Genomic DNA, 20288 nt, shown 5'->3' on the forward strand with positions numbered 1-20288 from the left:
TATATATATATATATATATATATATATATGTATGTATATATATATATATATATATATATATATATATATATATATATATATATATATATATATATATATATATGTATATATATATATATATATGTATATATATATATATATATATGTATATATATATATATATATATATGTATATATATATATATATATATATATATATATATACACACACATACATATATATTAAAGTTCATATCGTTCACTATAAAAATGTTGCTGAAGGTGAAGGGATAGTTTACTCAAAAATGAAAATTTACTCACCCTCAACTGGTTCCAGTTGAGTTTTTTTTATTCTGTTGAACACAAAAGAAGATATTGAAGAATGCTTAAAACCTGTAACCATTGATTTTAAGTTGAATCAAATTAACTTTACAAGAGACTTCAGCTTACACAAAATTAAAGCTTCAAGCATCAAGTAAAATTTGCATAACTTAGCATATTAAAGACAACAGGTTAAAGTAACATCAAAATCATGAATTTTTACTGTGGTTTACTCATTTTTAATCTTGTTTGCTTTTTTGTCTTCTCAGAGCACGTTTAAGTTCAAGTCAGAAAGCGACATCCACCTGGCTGAGCACCATAAGCAGGTTCTGTATGATGGCAAGTTGGCCAGCAGCATCTCCTTCACCTACAATGCTAAAGCCACCGACGCGCAGCTCTGTCTGGAGTCCTCGCCCAGAGAAAACGCCTCAATATTTGTGCACTCGCCACACGCCCTCATGCTCCAGGTCAGACTGTTATTCCTGTATATGTGTATGGTGAAACCAGAGCCATCGTTACTTTGTATACAAGTGCTATTATTGTTAAACATAAATTCAGGAAAAAAAATTAGGAAGGCCATTCCAGAGCGGAAACAAAAAGTCCAATATTGATTGAAGAATAATAAAAAGAAAAACTTTATAATACTACAATTCCGAAAAAAAAAATGTATTATATCTAGCACGTTTTCATTTGTGTAGCAAGCAAAACTTCTCATAATGTGCAATATTTTATTCATGCAAGTATTGCTGGTCTCGCTCTCTCATGCACTTTGTCCTAAAGCGGCTACTGCATGCTCAGTGGTTGGCCAGCGTTGTGCAGGAATTACACTTATTACTAAGCCATACTTACATGCTATTTCAGACTAAATATTCAGAGTAGCATGGTACGTAAACAATATAGGGAGCAGGTTTTCATAGTTCAAAAATTAACCAATGTAAATATAAAACCAACTTCACCTCAGTAAAGCAGGCTAGGCAGAATAGCGCTATTTACTAACGTTTTGTTGTTAAACTGAATAAAAATCTACATTATCTATGCTGTAAAAGGTCCCTTATGAAACTGAAAAGGTCTTTACCGAAAGATTTCAGTGGCTGAACAACACTTCTGTGCATATAACGCGCTCGTAACAACACAATCTACATCACCTCTGCGTGACTGAAATACTTTTAAAACAAAACATTACCTGTCCAACAGAAATACTTCAGCCATAGTGTCGTCCTTGCTCCAGCATGCAAAAGTTATCCAATATTGATTCAGGATTTTAAAAAGTTTTGATTCAGCATTTGTTTTTACCGCTGTCACTCTCTCTCTCTCGTGTGCACGTCATGAACGCAGCGCAAACAGTGGATCTGCATGAATGGCTGCAGATGTACAAATCTACATTTACACTTTTCAGAATTATGGGAATTATCGGCCCGACAATGCATCATTGGATAAACATTTTTAGTTATAAATATAAAAATACATATAAACACATTTAAATCATTTACTTTAATCATTACTATTAGAATGTGCAGAGACTTTCAACCAGCACAACTGGTTGATTTGTGGATTTCTTGGAAACAATTTTATTTGGTCTTAAAGTGTTCTTAAGGCCGATTTATACTTTGAAGTCAATTTCACATGGATGGTCCAGTGGTGCCTTTGATGCGCATCTCTTAATAAACATAACTACATGTCGTAGTGCACTGATTACGCGGCTTGACGAGCGTGGGTGGGGCAGAGAGCAGTGGGAGGTAAACAAGGTCGGTGGTGGGGGGGTTTAACAAGTGTCAAGTCCCATGGAGCAGCTACAGGTGGATACTTTCGTTTTGTGTTTACTTTATGATTAAACTTGTTCCACGTTTGCTGGCTTCTAAGAAACTCCACTGCCAGCTAGCATTTTGGAAGTGTTATTGTCAGAGCAACATAAACAGAATGCAGAAGTATAAATTTACGGTTACCTGTAAGGCATGCACTGTGTATTACGTTGATTACTTCATGCAGAAGTAGAATTCAGCCTTTATATTTGCTCTCTTACAACCTACAGAAACCTTGATATTGTGACAGAAGAATAGATGCATTTACCTCAGCAATTTGAGTTTCAAAATTGACTATCACAACTAAATCTAACAGGCCATCTCAATTAAATGGTGTAGCATTCATCTGATTTTGATCACATAGCTGATTATAATAGACAGTACTTTTTTATAGTGTATATATTATGCATTATGACCATCTATAAAGGGTTTCCTTAAAACAATCTGGACTACTTTTCTGATTAGATGTTTTACATACTGTATGTGTGTGTGTGCAGGATGTCAAGGCCATCGTCACTCACTCCATCCACAGCGCCATCCACTCTATTGGAGGAATCCAGGTCCTCTTCCCGCTCTTCTCACAGCTGGACTACAGGCAACCCAACGACAGCCCTGTGGAGACGACCGTCTGGTGAGCATCAACCATCCAGACGCACATCAACTCAGCTAAATTTAGAACCGTAACATACAGAGTTCATTCCTGCTTCACTTTTATATCTAATCCTTTGCATTTATGTCTTAAAAACAAATGTTCTGGCTTTCCTACTGCACTCGACTTCTCCATTTTAGGCTTATACACAGTTACAGAGAATACACTACAGTTTAATGTACTTGCTATTCATAGGTACAATGTGACGTCACACAATGTGCGGCTGCCATTTTTGTGAGTGAACTGTACTAAACTATCAATCTGCTGTGGTGCTCAAATAGCTGATGTTATGTTGCTTCAATAGCACCAGTAAGGTTATTACTAGACTAGTTCAGCAGCAACCCTTTTTATTAAACCTGTTATTGGGAAACCTGTTTGAAAACAGTCAATTCGCATGCCCTCTTCTAGTTTTGCTGCCATAATGTAGACTAAACGCAAGTCAGTCACCGTCAGCGGCGTCTGCCATGAATTATAAATGGAATCTGTCGTTCTCGGATGGAAATAGAGCGTGACTGAGAGTACGCAGGATTTCGAGAGAGTCATGACATTTGTGTTGGAGCGGATAGAGGAATGATGGGAGGCTGGTTTGGCCGTAGCCTCATTTCTCAGGTCACCGTGATGCGGCTTGGAGCTCGCAGGCGCGGTGAGTAGATTAGAGATGAGCAGTGAGCTGGCAGGCATAATCAGCGGAGCAGAGATCTGTGGGGTATCGATCAGTGGTAATGCTGCCCACTGGGGTTTAGCGTCTAAGGGAAGAGGAGCGAGGTCACGGCCCATTCGTCCACTTGTGGCAGTTCAGATGTCAAGAAAAACACTCTGAGCTTTTCGTCTGCAACATCATTTAAGAAGGCCAAGGCGTAATACTAAACCATCATTGTCTGTGTGTGCGTGCATGCGTGTGTAATATTATGCAATTCTTTTCCTTGTCCCTTAACATTTTGTTATCTAAAGATCCTATTGACCCTTTTCACAAGACTGTTATGATGGTCATCAGCATCTTAAATTAGATATTTTAAAAAACCTATAACTTTTTATATGTATTTATGTAGGTATAATATCATCTTTGCATCAAATTACATAAGACAAATGACCACTTGTGCAAGGCCTTTGAAATGCAGTGTAACAGTGGGCTGTTTTTGTATTTCTGTAGTTATTGATTGTATCCCAATCCTATTATTTCACACATGAAGGTCTTTAAAGTATTTTAATTTATTTATTTTTGCTTGCAGTGCAACTCTCCTTGCATTCTTAGTGGAGTTGTTGAAGAGTTCAGTAGCCATGCAGGAGCAGATGTTGGGCGGGAAAGGCTTTCTGGTCATTGGTTATTTGCTGGAAAAGGTAAGTCATCCACTCATTTTTACTTTTAGCCTATTTGTTAAAAATGAGTATCTCTTTGGCCAGAACAGTCAGACTGAAACTGCTCATGTTCTACTACTAAAAAAAGTTGTCGACAATTACTGTTTCCATATTGTATAAACTAGTGGTGCGTCTAGGCTGGAACTAAAGCCAAAAGTCCAGTATGCAATCGGCCTAAAAAATAATACCAAAATATGAGTAAACTCCATTTTGAAAATGAATTTTTTTCCCATTTCTCAGTGAATATGGGTTATGTATATTGGTGCATTTGAACAAAGCTGATTTATTATAAATATATATTTATTAAAATAATATCTAAGTCATCGAACATCTTTAGAAATAGAAAGATTATACATTTAATTTCATGCAAAATATCGGAAAAAAAACATTACAAATTACACAATTTAACCAAACTATATATATTATTTATTTACATTTTTTAATAATTTGATTATTTATTTATTTATTTTTATTTTTTTACCCTAACATATCAACTTAGGCTACTAATTTTTGACAGTTATCTGAAGTCTTCAATGTAAATAAAACCCTAAATTAGCTAAAATAAAATAAAAATCTTTGTTTATATATACATTTTTAAATTGACAGTAAAAAAAATGTCTATTTCAATTTGTTTGTGAAATAAAAAATCATTAAAATGGCAGCTTTCATATCTTGTTTTCATGACAGATTTATTCAAACTTATAAATATTATTTTACATTTAAGATGTATATTTCACGCGTTGCACAAATAGTGCTTTATTCACAAATTATTTATGAAGTATTCAGATATTTCATGAATTTGGGTGGTAACATTGGCTTTTTCCTTGCCATATCTTGAAGGGAATGTACAAATATGTGTATACAACATGCATATCTTTACAAACCCTTCGAGATATGGCTAGAAAAAAGAAATATTGACGAAATATTATGACCTTGCTATTCTGTCCTCATCTTTTTTTGTTGTTGTTTTGTCTAGTTTAAGTTTCAAATATATGTAAAACAAATCATATTGTACAAACATTAAAAGACATTTTTTTACTTACCCAAAATTAAACAAAGAAAAAAAAAATCAAAAAGATCAAAAAAAAAAATGCAACTACTGTAAGAAATAGAAGGTAGATATTCTGTCCTCATCCTCTGTAGCTTTCAGTTAATAAAAGTGTCTAAACCTTTAAACACTTTGTCTGTCTGACGCCTGCCTCTCTCTCTCTCTCCATCAGTCTTCTCGGGTTCACATCACCAGGGCAGTTTTGGAGCAGTTTCTGTCTTTTGCCAAGTATCTCGATGGTTTGACTCACGGAGCTCCTTTACTGAAGCAGCTCTGCGACCACGTGCTGTTTAACGCTGCCATCTGGATCCACACACCAGCTAAGGTGAGCTCACCTGCTAAAGGGCAAAACGAAGATACACATCTGTCCAGTGTTTTTAATGGTCCCGTGAAGTGCTTTAAAATTAGCATTTTAGTTCGATGTGTGACTTGATTTGAATTTGAATATTAAAATAGGGCAAGGCAAAGAGTAGCCCCTCCCTCTTTTAAAAAATCAGCCAATAGCATTTCGTTTTTATCACAGCTCTACTGTGTTGAGATCATATAGCAATAGTATCTTGGCGGGGCATGTTGGATAGTAGAGAGCATGTGATTGGGCAGAAGATTTGACTAGATACTGAAGTATGAGGTGATGTAAAAAAATCATTGACTGCAAGCTTTGGATGTTTATATCTTCTAAATGTAAATTTTGTGGCTTTTTTGTAGTTCACTAGATTGTAGGTATGCTTAAGACGCTTGCAAATCTAAAAAACCTTTATTTTGATTTCACAGGGATGTTTCATATTAAAAAAAAAAAAAAAAAACAGTTCACCCAAAATGAAAACTGCATTGTTTACCATTTTGCTGAGCACATTTTGAGTTGTTTTAAGTATTTTTCTTGCTATTCCAAGCTTTTTAACAGAAGTGAATGATGAAGATTTGCAGCTTAATATATATTATTAGATACAAAGAGATCACTGGAATTTGATGATGATCCAAATTACTCATAGTTAATTTAACAGATTTAATTAAGGAACAATTGATGATAAACTGTAAATCATTAAATACAAAGAACCATAGAACTGTTTACAAATGATCTGTTACGAAGCGGGCGCTGTCAACAAACATGCAGATCCAAATGCAGTTTATTAAATGCAAAGTCGCACAGGCAATGGTCAAAACAGGAGCATAAAGAAAAACTTTTAAACATGGTCAAGATACAGACGAGAGGTCAGGCTAGGCAGCAAAGAATCAAAATGATAAAACAAGGCAAAAGACTTAGACAAAGAAACACTTTGTGGTGTTACAAACTAACAAGACTCAGCAATGTGTGTGAGAATGTGATGTATATTTATGGTGTGTGTGAGGTTCATGATGGGATTTAAAGTCCAGTTCCTTAACAGATTTGTATTTCCCCAGCGATCTCCAACTGCTAGATTGCTGACATAATCTTCAATTATGATCAATATTGTTGTTAATTAATTGTAATTTACAATCTTATCGCTGACAACTGTTGAATGTAGCATGCTTGTATTTTACAGAATTTTTTCACAAGTTTTTCCACATGAAAAAATACTATAGTAAAGTGTATTATACTGTACATATAATAGTATTTACAACTCTTTGTTAATGCTGCAGCATACTGTTATATCAACTACAGGGAACTGATAAACTGTAACAAATGCTGCTATATACTTCAGTTCTTACTACAGTAAACTGTGGTGTATTGTAGTATAATATAGCCTATATTTGTAGAAAACGACAGTATTGGGCCATTTGTTTGTATATTTGTTTGTGTTGTAGTTGTTGAGTTACTATAGCATCTACAAAATATTTCTCAACAGATTAATTCAAGTACTTTGCTGTAGTATAGTTCAAAAACGCTAGAATATTCACTCTAAATTACTATACTATTTATTTCCATTTATATTGATATGAAGATCAATATATTTAGATAATTTTTTAGCAAGAGAAACAAGTGCAAGTTCTATGCAATACACTACCTGACAGAAGTCTCTTCACTTATCCAAGTTTTAGGAACAACAAATAATAACTTGACTTCTAGTCGATCATTTGGTATCAAAAGTGGCTTATATGAAAGGCAAAGGCCCCTAGATTATTCTTATTTACCAAAATAAAATGTGATCAGGCCTTGATTTTTTATTATTTAATTAGGACAGTAAGGTCTGAATTTGCTTAGACAAAAGTCTTGTCACTTAAAAATATTATGTTTCTGGAGTTTTTAATTGTTGTTTTTGTTGGCTGTAGTTAAAAAATATTTTCTCCAGTCAAGCCCGAAATTATTCATACCGTACCATATTTATTCCTTTAATAGGCAACAGTTTCTAGATATTCTACTTTTTTTTTTTTTTTTTTTTTACCAAAATAAAATATGATCATGCCTTGATTTTTCATTATTTAATTAGGACAGTAAGGTCTGACTTTGCTTAGACAAAAGTCTTGTCACTTAACAGAAATAATGTACAGTATAGAATATAAAGTCATGCTGAAGTGGAAAAAGAATGAAGATTGTGTATGACTCCCATGAGCTTAGAGGACTGCATCCATACATCTCTGCAATGACTCAAAAAACTTATTAATAAAGTCATCTGGAACAGCAAAGAAAGCGTTCTTGCAGGACTCCCAGAGTTCATCAAGATTCTTTGGATTTATCTTCAATGCCTCCTCCTTTATCCTAACCTAGACTTGCTCAATAATGTTCATGTCTGGTGATTGGGCTGGCCAATCCTGGAGCACATTAAGCTTCTTTGCTTTCAGGAGCTTTGATGTGGAGGCTGAAGTATGAGGAGCGCTATCCTGCTGAAGAATTGGCTCCTCCTGTGGTTTTGTAATGTAATGGGCAGCACAAATGTCTTCATACCTCAGGATGTTGATGTTGCCATCCACTCTGCAGATCCCTTGCACACCCCCATACTGAATGTAACCCCAAACCATGATTTTTCTTTCAACAAACTTGACTGATATCTGTGAGAATCTTGCGTTCATACAGGTTCCAAAAGGTCTTGTGTTGTATTTGTGATGATTGGGATGCAGTTAGACAGATTATTCAACAGAAAAATCTACAATATGTCACTACAATATGTTTTCCAAATGATCAACTAGAAGTAGAGTTATTATTTTTTGCTCTTCCAATTGGGATCGATGAAAAGACTTTTGTCAGGTAGTGTTTATAGTACTGAGACCATCTGTGCATCATTGAACCACCCTTTTTTTGTTGGAGAAGTGTTAATGACATTCGAAGCCACGTTTACATTATGCATGCAGAACCTGTGTACTTGATGACTGCGGAAAGCATATGCTTCTAGATATTTTACACAGGGTGTGAAGTGTGCGAGTATGCTTTGCATCCAAAGGCACTTGATTCACTAATTTGGAAGAAAAGTACAGCTCTTTTGCAAAAAGATATCCCTTCTCAATTATTGGATAATGACCAGGAAACATGACCGCAGGAGGAAACCATCGTTCGCTTTTGTTCTTTTACTCAACCATGCGGAAGACTGAATATCCTGCAGCGACCGCGGCCCTTTATGACAGAGCCAACCAAGAAACATCCAGAGGGAGTGAAAAATAGAGAGATTAAGTGACAACTTGAGTTCACGAGGCAAATATATGAAAGATTACACCTTTAGAGAGAGAAAAAAGGAGTTATAGTACTGGTTCCTCAGATTGATTCACTTTTTTAGAGGACATTCTTTTAGATCTTTCTGAATTGGTTTTAAAGATTGCTTCATTTGCTTTTTAATGATCAGCACCGGCCTATTGAAAACTAGCATGTACCAACATTTTTAGTGCTAACTAAAAATACACATTTGCATACAATCCACTTCAGTTTTGAGCTTACCTGTTAGCCAGCACTCAATTTTGGGGATTTACATCTACCTAATGTTAAGTAGTAACAGTTCCTGACTCCAGTAAGCTACAAACACAAAATTATGTATCATTGGAAAGAAGATACTTTGAGCTTTACTGGTAAAGTTACATGTTAAAAAAACATAAAAACTTATACATTATGAAGCCATGAGAAAAAAACATTAAGCTTTCCATTGAAAAACATTAAGCTACAATGGCTGCTTGTGGGTTGTAGTTTTAAACTGATGTACAGTTTGTCAAGATTACTTGTGTTCATTTTGGTTTAATCTATTCATAAACATTGACATGTGGAAAAACAGCGCTCTAGTGCGTCCGTGTCAGAGTGCCGGCTAAAGGGTTAAATATGAACACTAGATGCAATAAAACTACAGCCATTTGATTAATAATATCTCACCTTTATAGTTTTTTTTAATCATGATGCATGATGAGCAAATGAGCAAATGAGCTCAAAGACATGTAATAATGTAAAATGGCCTTTTTGCAGTTTTAATTGTTCTTTAAACCCAATAGATTTCTCGAAATATGTTTGCCTACACTGTAAAAAAAAAAAAAAAAAAGCTGGGTTCCACGCAATCGATTTTGGTTTGGTCATCATGAAGGATTTAAGTTAACTTGTCAGGTTTTTTATTTATTTATTTATTTATTTATTTATTTTATTTTATTTATTTATTTATTTATTTACAATTTTTAGTGGATTGGACATAAAGCAATAGGTTTCCCTCCCAAAAAACTCTTGAATCATGTTGTTTCAGCTCATTTTATATACTGTAAGTATCTTGAACAAACTGCAAACATAAAAGTCTACGGTCTGAACAAAAATTGCGGACAGTCTCAATAAAAATGTAGATTCATATTTAACACAAAACAAATCCTACAGCTTCAGTTGTTGATAACTTAATTAATTCTTAATTTTTTTTTTACTGTAATTTGAAATGCTTTCGTGGTGTATTATACTATGGTTTTGTTGAATCTTATTGGATGATTAGGTGTGCATTTATACTCATCATATACTGTTGAAGTCAGAATTCTTGGCCCCCCTGAATTATTAGCCCCCCGTTTATTTTTTTCCCCTATTTCTGTTTAACGGAGAGCAGATTCTTTTTAACACATTTCTAAACATAATAGTTTTAATAACAATAATAATAATATTTTACTATATATTTTTCTAGACTCTTCTATACAGCTTAAACTGACATTTAAATGCTTAACTAGGTTAATTAAGTAAACTAGGCAGGTTAGGGTAATTAGGCAAGTTATTGTATAACGATGGTTTGTTCTGTAGACAATCGAAAAAATATATATAGCTTAATGGGGCTAAAAAAAATTAAAAACTGCTTTTATTCTAGCCGAAATAAAACTAATAAGACTTTCTCTAGAAGAAAAAATATTATCAGACATACTGTGAAAATGTCCTTGCTCTGTTAAACATCAATTGGGAAGTATATGGAAAAGAAAAAATATTTAAAGGGGTGCGAATAATTCTGACTTCAGCTGTATATGCACAGCTAAGGTAGCTTTAGCAGGCTTGACTGCATTACAAGACCATATCATCATTTTAAAAATTTTATCAAAACAAAAAGATAAGACGTGTAAGAAACTTACACCTGACAGATGTCCTGAAATACAACATCTGAACAGTGTTCTTAGGTGTGGGAGCTTTAGCATAAGCAGAATAATTGGCTCCGGTCTGTTGAATTATTAAAAATAATCATCAATTGTTCCTTAATTAAATCTGTTACATTAACTATGTGTAATTTGGATCATCATCAAATTTCAGTGACCCCCTTATAACAGTGGTCCCCAAACTTGTTCCTGGAGGGCCGGTGTCCTGGAGATTTTAGCTCCAACCCTAATCAAACACACCTGAACAAGCTAATCAACGTCTTACTAGGTATGCTTGAAACATCCAAGCAGGTTAAAGCTAAACCCTGCAGGGACACCGGCCCTCCAGGACCGAGATTGGTGACCCCTGCCTTATAAGGTGACCCCCAGGTTGGGAACCACTGGTCTGAATGATCAAAACAGGCTTATTGAAACAAAACATTAATAGCTTATTATTAACATTTGTGCAACATTTTGTACATCTACATACATTTTTTATCTTAAATTAAATAATTCATTTTAATGCAAAGTGTGAATACTATTGATTATTAATTAATAAAATCTATAAACAATACTATATAACAATAAAACAGTACTGTTCATCTCACCTCTCACCTTCTCAACAATGACCTCTAAAACGTTTACCATAGTGCATGATTTGCGTAAACATGCATTTTGACTTGCATGTATGCATTTTTGCATGTATGCATTTTTGGTGTGGAAAACGTGCTCAGTAGCTCACCTGGTACAACTTTCAGCTTGGTTTTTAAAGCTATGTAAAAAGGCATAACATCATGGTTGCAGTTTTGTTTTTACTCCGATACATCTCCCTTAAATTTAAGATCTAATATACTGTAGATTGCCTTAGATCTAAGACTAGAGCCTAGGCAGTTTTTTTTTACTCTGGCACTTTTTTTCTCCAGAAGCTACTAGTGAATTCAGCTTGTCATGATGAGGTCCTCGTGTCTTGCTTTATCTTTGACCTGCTCGCGTAATGTAGTTAGCAGGGAAATGTCCCGTTGATATTGACCTGAATCAGCAGGCTGGGTCAACATGAGATTAATACACTGATAAAACGAGCTTTCCATTGCAGCCTCATTAAATCTGAGCCTAATTAGCATGTCCATGTTGATCAGTGTAAGAGAGTGCGTAAATGGGGGATACTGTACATGTGTGTGAGTCCCACAGGAATGGCTTTAAAAGAAAGGCTTTCTACATAGAATCTAAGGATTTTCTTTCTTTGCAGAACCCGTTTGTAAAAGGGAAAGTCTGTTTCCTGTTTTTTTTTTTTTTCAACTAGTTAGTTATTTCAGCTCAAAGAACTTTAAAATAATACATAAAACAGTTTAAATGTGATTTATTTATCATTTAACTTAAATTAATAAATGCCATAGAGTTATAGTTTAGCTTTGTTGGGATTATTTAGGGTTAGTTCACCCAAAAACGAACATTTCTCTATCGTGTACTCACAATCAAGTGATTCTAAACATTTTATACATTTTTTTCTTTTGTTGAACACTAAACAAGATATTCTGAAGAATGTTGGAAAAAGTGTCCATTGATGTACATAGTAGGAACAAAATTACTAAGGAAGTCAATGGGTTGTTTTGCCTTACAATTCAGTATATCTTTCTTTGTGTTTAACAGATGGGAAAAAAACTCAAACAGGAGAAGCCAGAGTAAATAATTACAGAATTTTCATTTCTGTGTGAACTATCCCTTTAAATCTTGTTATTGTAAATTGTCACTCTATGTTCTTCACAATTGCTAGGTGGGCTGAAAGCACATTTCCTCCCTAATTTCAGTTCATTTTGACATATATGAACAATGCAGTCATACTCAGATCCACAAAAAAAAAAAAAAGAGTCGTTTCAAGATCGCCTGAAAAAAATGCAGAAATTGAACTCTGAAGCGGTTCAGTTAAGATGAGAAAGCAATCTGACACAACAGACCACGTATCATTACATAGTCATATTATAATTAATAACTGGAAACGTGTTACATAAAAAGCAGCAGTGTCAGATTCTGTGAGCGAGCACATTAGTATCAGAAGAGTAACCACTCTTCTCTGTTCTGACAAAGAGTCCATTTGCACGACAACTTCAACCAAAATCCAAACTTTTGATATGTTTTTGCCTGTTCTCTTACATGAAAACAGCACTTTTGGGAATGAAAACACCAGTTTTTGTCATCTCCGTGTAAACACTTAAAAATGAAAGGTTTTAAAAATGATGCTGTCATCCACATGCATAGTACATGTTTAGGGGGGGTGTAAATAAAGGCAAGCAAAAACAAACACACAACAATGGTGGCGTATGTGGTAGTGTTGTCGTTGCTCAAGTGTTTGTCAATGCTTCATCAAACTGTGGATTTACTTTACTTTTTAACAGCACAGATGCATCTTACACACATGCCAAATTATACATCGACACAATATGTTGAAAACTATTTATGGAAAAATAATGAATAACCTAGTTATTAATATCAGCTTAATTTGATCATGATTATTTGATCATTTGGTATTAAAAGTGGCTTATATGAAAGGCAAAGGCCTCTAGATTACGCTTATTATACCAAAATAAATGAATATGCCTTGATTTTTAATTATTTATTTGTTTAGACAATTTTTTTTTTACTTTTTTAAAATTACTAAAACTGGATTTGATCTATTTTTAATTTTTTTTATTTCAGAAATCATGTTTTGACATTGATTATTGAGACGAGTCATTGAAACAGTCCTGAAATGAGGAAGAAATATAGGGCGGTGCACGATTTTGTTGAATCGATTGGATTGTTGAAAGATAGTCGTCACTTTCCAAATGAAGGAAGATTGGTGAATGGGCAAATTCAGAGCAGAAAAGAGACATCTACTGATACGCCTGCCCTAAAAGAACTCCATGTGATCAAGAAAAGTCATTTCAATGGAGCAGGGAAGGTTATGGTGTTTGATTGAAGTTTATGCTAACAAATAAATCCGTACAAAATAATGAAATGCACAGATGCATTGTTTTTTTCTTCTTTTTTAATAGCACATTTTATACACAGTGGCAATTCAAAGTGCTTTACATAAAAAAGAATAAAAGAAACAAATAAAAGGAAAAGAAAAACAAATAATAAAAATGAGAAAAAAACATAAAAACAGGTAAAATGTGATATAAAAGAATGAAAAAGAAGAGAAAAACACAATAGTGTGATCTGTCGGACGCAGCACAGTGCTTATTCAGTAAAGGCACAGCTAAACAGATGTGTTTTCAGTCTTGATTTGAATGTGCCTAATGTTGGAGCACATCTGATCATTTCTGGAAGCTGATTCCAGCAGTGAGGGGCATAGTGGCTGAAGGCGGATTCACCCTGCTTTGACTGAACTCTTGGAACTTCTAGTTTATATGATCCTAAAGGTCTGAGTGATCTGTTAGGTTTGTATTCAGTGAGCATATCTGTAATGTATTTAGGTCCTAGGCCATTTAGGGATTTATAGACAAGTAATAATACTTTAAAATCTATTCTGAATGTAACTTGTCAGCCAGTGTAAAGACCTGAGGACAGGTGTGATGTGCTCTGATTTCCTGGTTCTGGTCAGAATCCTGGCTGCAGCGTTCTGGATAAGCTACGACTGTCTGACTATCTTTTCAGGAAAACCAGTGAGGAGTCCATTACAGTAATCCACCCTGCTGCTGATAAAAGCATGAACTAGTTTCTCTAAGTCTTCACTGGAAACAAAGCATCTGATTCTTGCAATGTTTCTGAGATGATAGTATGCTGATTTACTGACTGCTTTGACATGACTGTTGAAACTCAGATCTGACTCAAGAGTCACACCAAGATTCTTGACCTTTTTTTTTTGTTGTTTGACCTTTGACCTTTGTTGTTTTCTCTTTGTTTAATTGAAGAAAGTTTTGGCACATCTAACTGTTCATTTCACCAATGCATTGACAGAGTGTGTCAATGGGGCTGTAGTCATTAGGCAGTACAGTAGATCTGAGTGTTATCAGCATAGCTGTGGTAGGAGATTTGTTTTTTTCTCATTATTTGGCTCAGAGGGAGCATACAAAGATTGTATTAAAGAGGTGCCAGAATCGAGCCTTGTGGGACTCCACATGTCATGGGTGTCCACCTCGACTTGTGGTCACCTATACTGACATAGTAACCTCTTTCTTCAAGGTAAGATCTGAACCATTTGAGGACTGTGCCAGACAGCCCATCACAGTTTTCCAGCCTATCCAGAAGTATGCTGTGATCGACAGTGTCAAATGCAGCACTGAGATCGAGCAATACCAGCACTGTTAGTTTGCCTGAATCTGTATTTAGGCGTATATCATTGATTATCTTTATAAGAGCGCTCTCTGTACTGTGATGTGCTCTGAACCCAGATTGAAAATTGTCTAAACACCCCCTGAAGTTTAAGAACTTGTTAACCTGGTTAAAAACAACCTTTTTAATGATTTTGCCAATGAAAGGGAGATTTGAGATTGGCCTGTAATTGCTCAATAGGGTGTTATCCAGGTTGCTCTTCTTCAAGAGGGGTTTAACAACTGCAGTTTTAAGTGAGTTTGGAAAAATCCCCGAGAGAAGGGAAGCATTTACCACTTTTAGAAGATCCATTTCTAAACAGGTAAACATGGTTTTGAAGAATGATGTGGGGAGCGTGTCAAGACTGCAGGTTGATGTTTTCATAGCTTGCACAGTCTCTTCTAAGATTTTACCATTAATTGTTATGAACTCAGACATAATGTCTGTTTTCTTAAGTTGTAGTTGAGTTAGTTTGACTTCGACACAACTTGGCTGATTGGATGAGCTGATTTCCTTTCTGATATTATTGATCTTATCAATAAAGAAATGAGCAAACTCATTACATTTGCTTTCAGAGAGTAGTTCACTTGGAATCCGACTGTGGGGGGTTTTGAGTCTCTCTATCGTTGCAAAGAGTGTGCAAGAATTATTTAAGTTGCTGTTTATAAGGCTTGAAAAGAAAGTCTGCCTAGCAGTGTTTAGTTCCATATTAAAAGCATGAAGACATTCTTTATAGATGTTACAATGGACAACTAGTTTTGGCTTTCTCCACATACACTCAGCTTTTCATAATTTGTACTCTTGGTGACGTTGACCAAGATCCCTTTTGCCTGCCAGTCATGTTTGTTTATAACAAGAACTACTACATATAGATATAAGAAGAGTAAATCTTGTTTCTATGGTGACTTAAAATAAGTATTGGCATCCAAGATCAGAACTAACCCTAATATTACAATTTCAACCCATTGTTTTAATTCCTATCACGTATGTTTTCCACCTCTCAGGTTCAGCTGTCCCTCTACACGTACCTGTCGGCAGAATTCATTGGCACCGCAACCATCTACAGCACCATCCGGAGAGTGGGCACCGTCCTGCAGCTCATGCACACACTCAAGTACTACTACTGGGCCAGCAACCCCCTGGAAAGCAGCGGGATCACCCCCAAAGGCCTGGGTCAGTGACAGACACACGTCTTCATACTGCATTTATAAGCACACGTCAATCTTTACCTCTTCATTCTAGAACACTTTGCACATTATTGATGGGATCGAGTAACAAAATATCTCAAAATTATCAGTTTAGGACTATTGGGAAAAACATTGGCTTTAGTAACATTTTGCTAAAGAGTTTCCCAAGAGTCATTTCTGGATTATCAGTGAAGTTTTAAAATGTTTAGTCCAGTAATTGAAAGTCAGAGATTTTCCATTTTTTAAGTCCAACTCATTGAATATCAGGGGGTTTTGTTTGTTGTTTTAAATTTTATTTTCCATTCATCAAAATATCATTTTTCTGTCTCGTTGTTTCGCATTTTGCCTATTGTTACGGTTAGTCTATTTTTCAGTGCCATCTTATTCCTGGCTGTACAGTTAATTTAAAATACCACTTTGTTTTGTGTCTGCTCAGTGCTTAATACAACAGATGACCTTTTTTCTGTTCATTATTTTTTTATTTCGCAATGTTAAACTAAGTAAGGTCCTTTCTGCGTTTGTTAGACTTCTAATTTATTTGGGTAAAAGACTAGCAATAACAAATGTCAGTAAACAGTCAAACAGCTTGTGCTTCAACTAGCTTGTTTATGGCGATGCATTGAAATTCAAATAATATGATAAGAAAACAGCAGTTTGCAACATTAATCAGCATAATCAGTTGTTTTTTTACAGCTAAAAATTAATGGAAGACTTATTTGTCATGGTTTTGGGTTAGTGAAAGGACGAGGAATCAGTTGCAGAACTAAAATGGGTATTTATTAATTATAAATCATAAAACAACTCGAGGAGGAAAACATTAACAAAAAGGCAAAATCATACTGGACTGGTCGAACCCAGAATGTGAAAATAGTTCACATTTCAGGGGGAAAAACATCATGAAGGTTAATACTATTTTCAAGATTTTTTTAGCAGCACTCATTGGACATTTCCATTTGAAAATACCTTGAGGCATGCAAGAAGGAATGCAATATAATTTTTGCAAAACACTGTGACATTTCTTTTGATGAGCTTGTGATAGATCACTTAGTTTTCGACAAAACAGAACCCCACAGAGGAAACACACATGCTCTGGTAAGAGGCGAGTGGTTTAGTCATCCTCACATACACTTGTGTCAGGGTGAAGTATGTCTGCAAAAAGACAGGCAGCAGTATTAAGCATGAATGAATCTTGAAACACTGCCCACTCTATTTTTCCCCTTGTCTATTTTCATATCTTGAGTACTTTTGTTCTCTCTTTTCATTCACTATGTGGATTGATTTACAGATTACTTTCCAGTTTTCCCCCATCGTATGTTCTTTCTTGCAGTAGTTCTTCTTTTATCTGTTTCTCCTTTATTTTCGGCCTTTTCCCAAACGCTGTATGAAAAATCTGTCAGTTCTTCCATCTGTTTGCCATCTCTGTCTTTCTCCATCCTGGATTGTGATTCCCAGAGGTGAGTCTCTGAGTTGGATTTGATGCTTTCAAGTCAGTGATTTGTAGCATCCAGCTTTTAGAACAGAATTGTGGTTTGTTTTACTGTTAGCAGTAATTATTAGACACATTTGAGGATGGCATACAGCACAAGCATGTAAAATGCTATTTTATACATTAATAATACAATTTATATTATTGTTTAGAGTTGTACGAAATAGCCTGTAATTATGACCAATAACCAATTTTGTAATTGCCACAGGTAAGGCAAAATGATACTCCGTTTTACGTGTATACAAAATATGAAATAGCTATATAAAAATTTAAATAAGCTAATAGCCGATTGGCAACAAATTACCATTAAATTACATGTAGAATCTATCATAAATGTTTCTCAAAAGTTTGGCACTTAAAAGTTTAAAAAATTTGAGTCATGTTGTAAACAAAAATGTGTATGTATGTATGTATGTATGTATGTATGTATGTATGTATGTATGTATGTATGTATGTATGTATGTATGTATGTGTGTATGTGTATATATAAATATATATATATATATATATATATATATATATATATATATATATATATATATATATATATATATATATGTATATATATATATATATATATATATATATATATATATATATATATATATATATATATATATTTATAACAAAAATATTTTAAATTCTGATATTTGAATACAGGAAAACCAATTATTATGGCCAATAAACAACCAATAAAACAAGCTAAAAAAATCAAAAACTCATAAATAATATATTGTTTTAAATGCTATCATGTAAACAATTGTAGATGATATACAGCCACATCTCACTGCTATAAGTGTAATGTAGCATTTTTTCAACAGTTCGACAGCATAAATGTTTATATAAAAAAGAAAATCAAACACGGAGAATCTAAAAACGCTTTTGTAAGAGGAACTACTTTCTTCTGCCAAAGCTGATTTCAGAACAGCAGAAACCATTGCTTATTCACTAACGTCACTTTAGAGCTAGTGTTTGAATGATTCTCTAGTGTAATGTCTAAAGTGATGGCAAAACAGGTGATTTTGCTCACAATTTAAGATTATGAGGCTGAACGGCATGAAATGCCATCAGTCTACAGAGATTTCCCAGTATTTCTCTGTTGCAGTTGGGCGATGACAATATCACTATGGTATAAATACAGCACTACAACATACAAAAGAGAGAAATCGACTTAGAAAGTCATTTACCTGTTTAATAATGATTTGATCAGCTGTAGTTAGAAATTGAGCAGTTTTTCTTTTAGGACTTTTTTATGTGGTCTCTGTCGCCATCTTGTGGATAAACATCATCAACCGTCTTTGCTCAGAGACAGGTTAATGGTCGCCAATGCGCTCTCTCAGATATTATCAATCTGTTAAAATAGGCACTATTCTTATAAACAAACTGCATATTTGCAATCTAAACAACTACATACTTGACTAAAAAAGCCTCAAAAATACATTATGTTTCCCAACAGCAGCAATATTTGTCTGTAGTGTCCTCTGCTTGTATGTAGGCAGATTAATACACAAGGGTGAAGGGTTAAGAGGCTGGACAAATGCTGTTATTTACAGAATATTGCATGGATATCAGCCAATCAGATTCAAGAACCTGACAGAACTGTTGTATAAATATATTAACATGTTATTTTATTTTATTAGAATTGATAATAATGTCCAATAACCAATAAGCCACAAATAAAAAATGTAAAAAACCTAAAAACTCTCAAAATGAAATAAAAGTTTTAAAATGCTACAAATAAATTTAGAAAAGATGACACTGAAAAGATATATTTGATGAAAATTACAGTACAGTTATAGAAAAGATATTCAGATTTTTTTAAATGGTAAGGCTAAATATTTAGCAGCAATTTGTCCAGTCTTCAGTGGCATTTTGCCGTCATTAATTCTGGCCGCTTTAGATCAATAATAAAAATCTAGATTATTTTATCTGAAATAAATCTGATCATTAAAAAAACACATTTTTAAATGCTGCTCTTAATGTATCATAATGTTTCCCAGTGATGAGTTGCAGCTGGAAGGGCATCCGCTGCATAAAACATATGCTGGATAAGTTGGCGGTTCATTCCGCTGTGGCGACCCCAGATTAATAAAGGGAGTAAGCTAAAAAGAAAATAATTGAAGGAATGTATCATAATGTACAACATATTATATTCAAGTGAGAATGACATACTTATTGTACAATATGAGCACATGTAGTTGCTAAATTACCTTTGTAGAGGCAAACTTTAAGTCAACATGCGATGATAGTGAAGGTAATATAAAGTGAAAATAGGAGATATGAGCGTGCACATTTTAGATTTGCTGTTGTGTGCCAGTTTTTTGGATGTTGTCCATTAGATTTTCTAGTGATGTGTTGATCCGTTTAGACAAGCCTGTAGTTGCATTTGTGTCTTCTCTTCACTGCGCACTTCAGATAACACTGTGACTCGTGCCTGTTTATCTCTGTAAGATGCAGAGCCCTGCTGCTCTTCCCATGATGCCGCACGGCTCTGTCACGTTGCAGATCGAGTGTGTTAATTATGACTTCTCTTAGTCTTAACTAGATTTTCGAATGACTATGATGTAAATGTGAAAATGTCAATTAAAACTTTGGTTGATATACGCAGTCATTCTAAATGCATTTTAACAAAGCATCCATTTGCACAAATGTAAGCACATCTTATGCTGCACGGTGGCTCAGTGGTTAGCACTGTTGCCTC

The 20288-nt window shown here is 34.5% G+C and overlaps 2 protein-coding genes across 51 annotated transcripts in view; one reads left to right on the forward strand and one right to left on the reverse strand.

Moving 5' to 3' along the window:
* The window catches only part of LOC147842141 (uncharacterized), a 1078568-nt gene that overhangs the window by 832512 nt on the left and 225768 nt on the right, over positions 1 to 20288 (reverse strand). Inside the window, exon 2 of the mRNA XM_087271073.1 lies at positions 10250 to 10336. The gene's annotated coding sequence lies outside the window, so the exon portion shown is untranslated. The remainder of the gene's footprint in view (positions 1 to 10249; positions 10337 to 20288) is intronic.
* Positions 1 to 20288, forward strand: part of nbeaa (neurobeachin a) — a 320618-nt gene that overhangs the window by 184748 nt on the left and 115582 nt on the right. For all 50 annotated transcript variants that reach the window (XR_015500347.1, XR_015500348.1, XR_015500350.1 and 47 more), the window contains 5 exon segments: positions 570 to 767; positions 2597 to 2730; positions 3978 to 4086; positions 5325 to 5477; positions 15919 to 16087. Coding sequence is in view for 46 of the 50 variants with exons in the window: in XM_087269435.1 (XP_087125561.1) it covers positions 570 to 767; positions 2597 to 2730; positions 3978 to 4086; positions 5325 to 5477; positions 15919 to 16087 (763 nt within the window). In the remaining 4 variants the exon portion in view is untranslated.

This window comes from Danio rerio, chromosome 10 (genome assembly GCF_052040795.2).
Source record: "Danio rerio strain M-AB ecotype USA chromosome 10, GRCz13ab, whole genome shotgun sequence".
Lineage (NCBI taxonomy): Eukaryota > Metazoa > Chordata > Actinopteri > Cypriniformes > Danionidae > Danio > Danio rerio.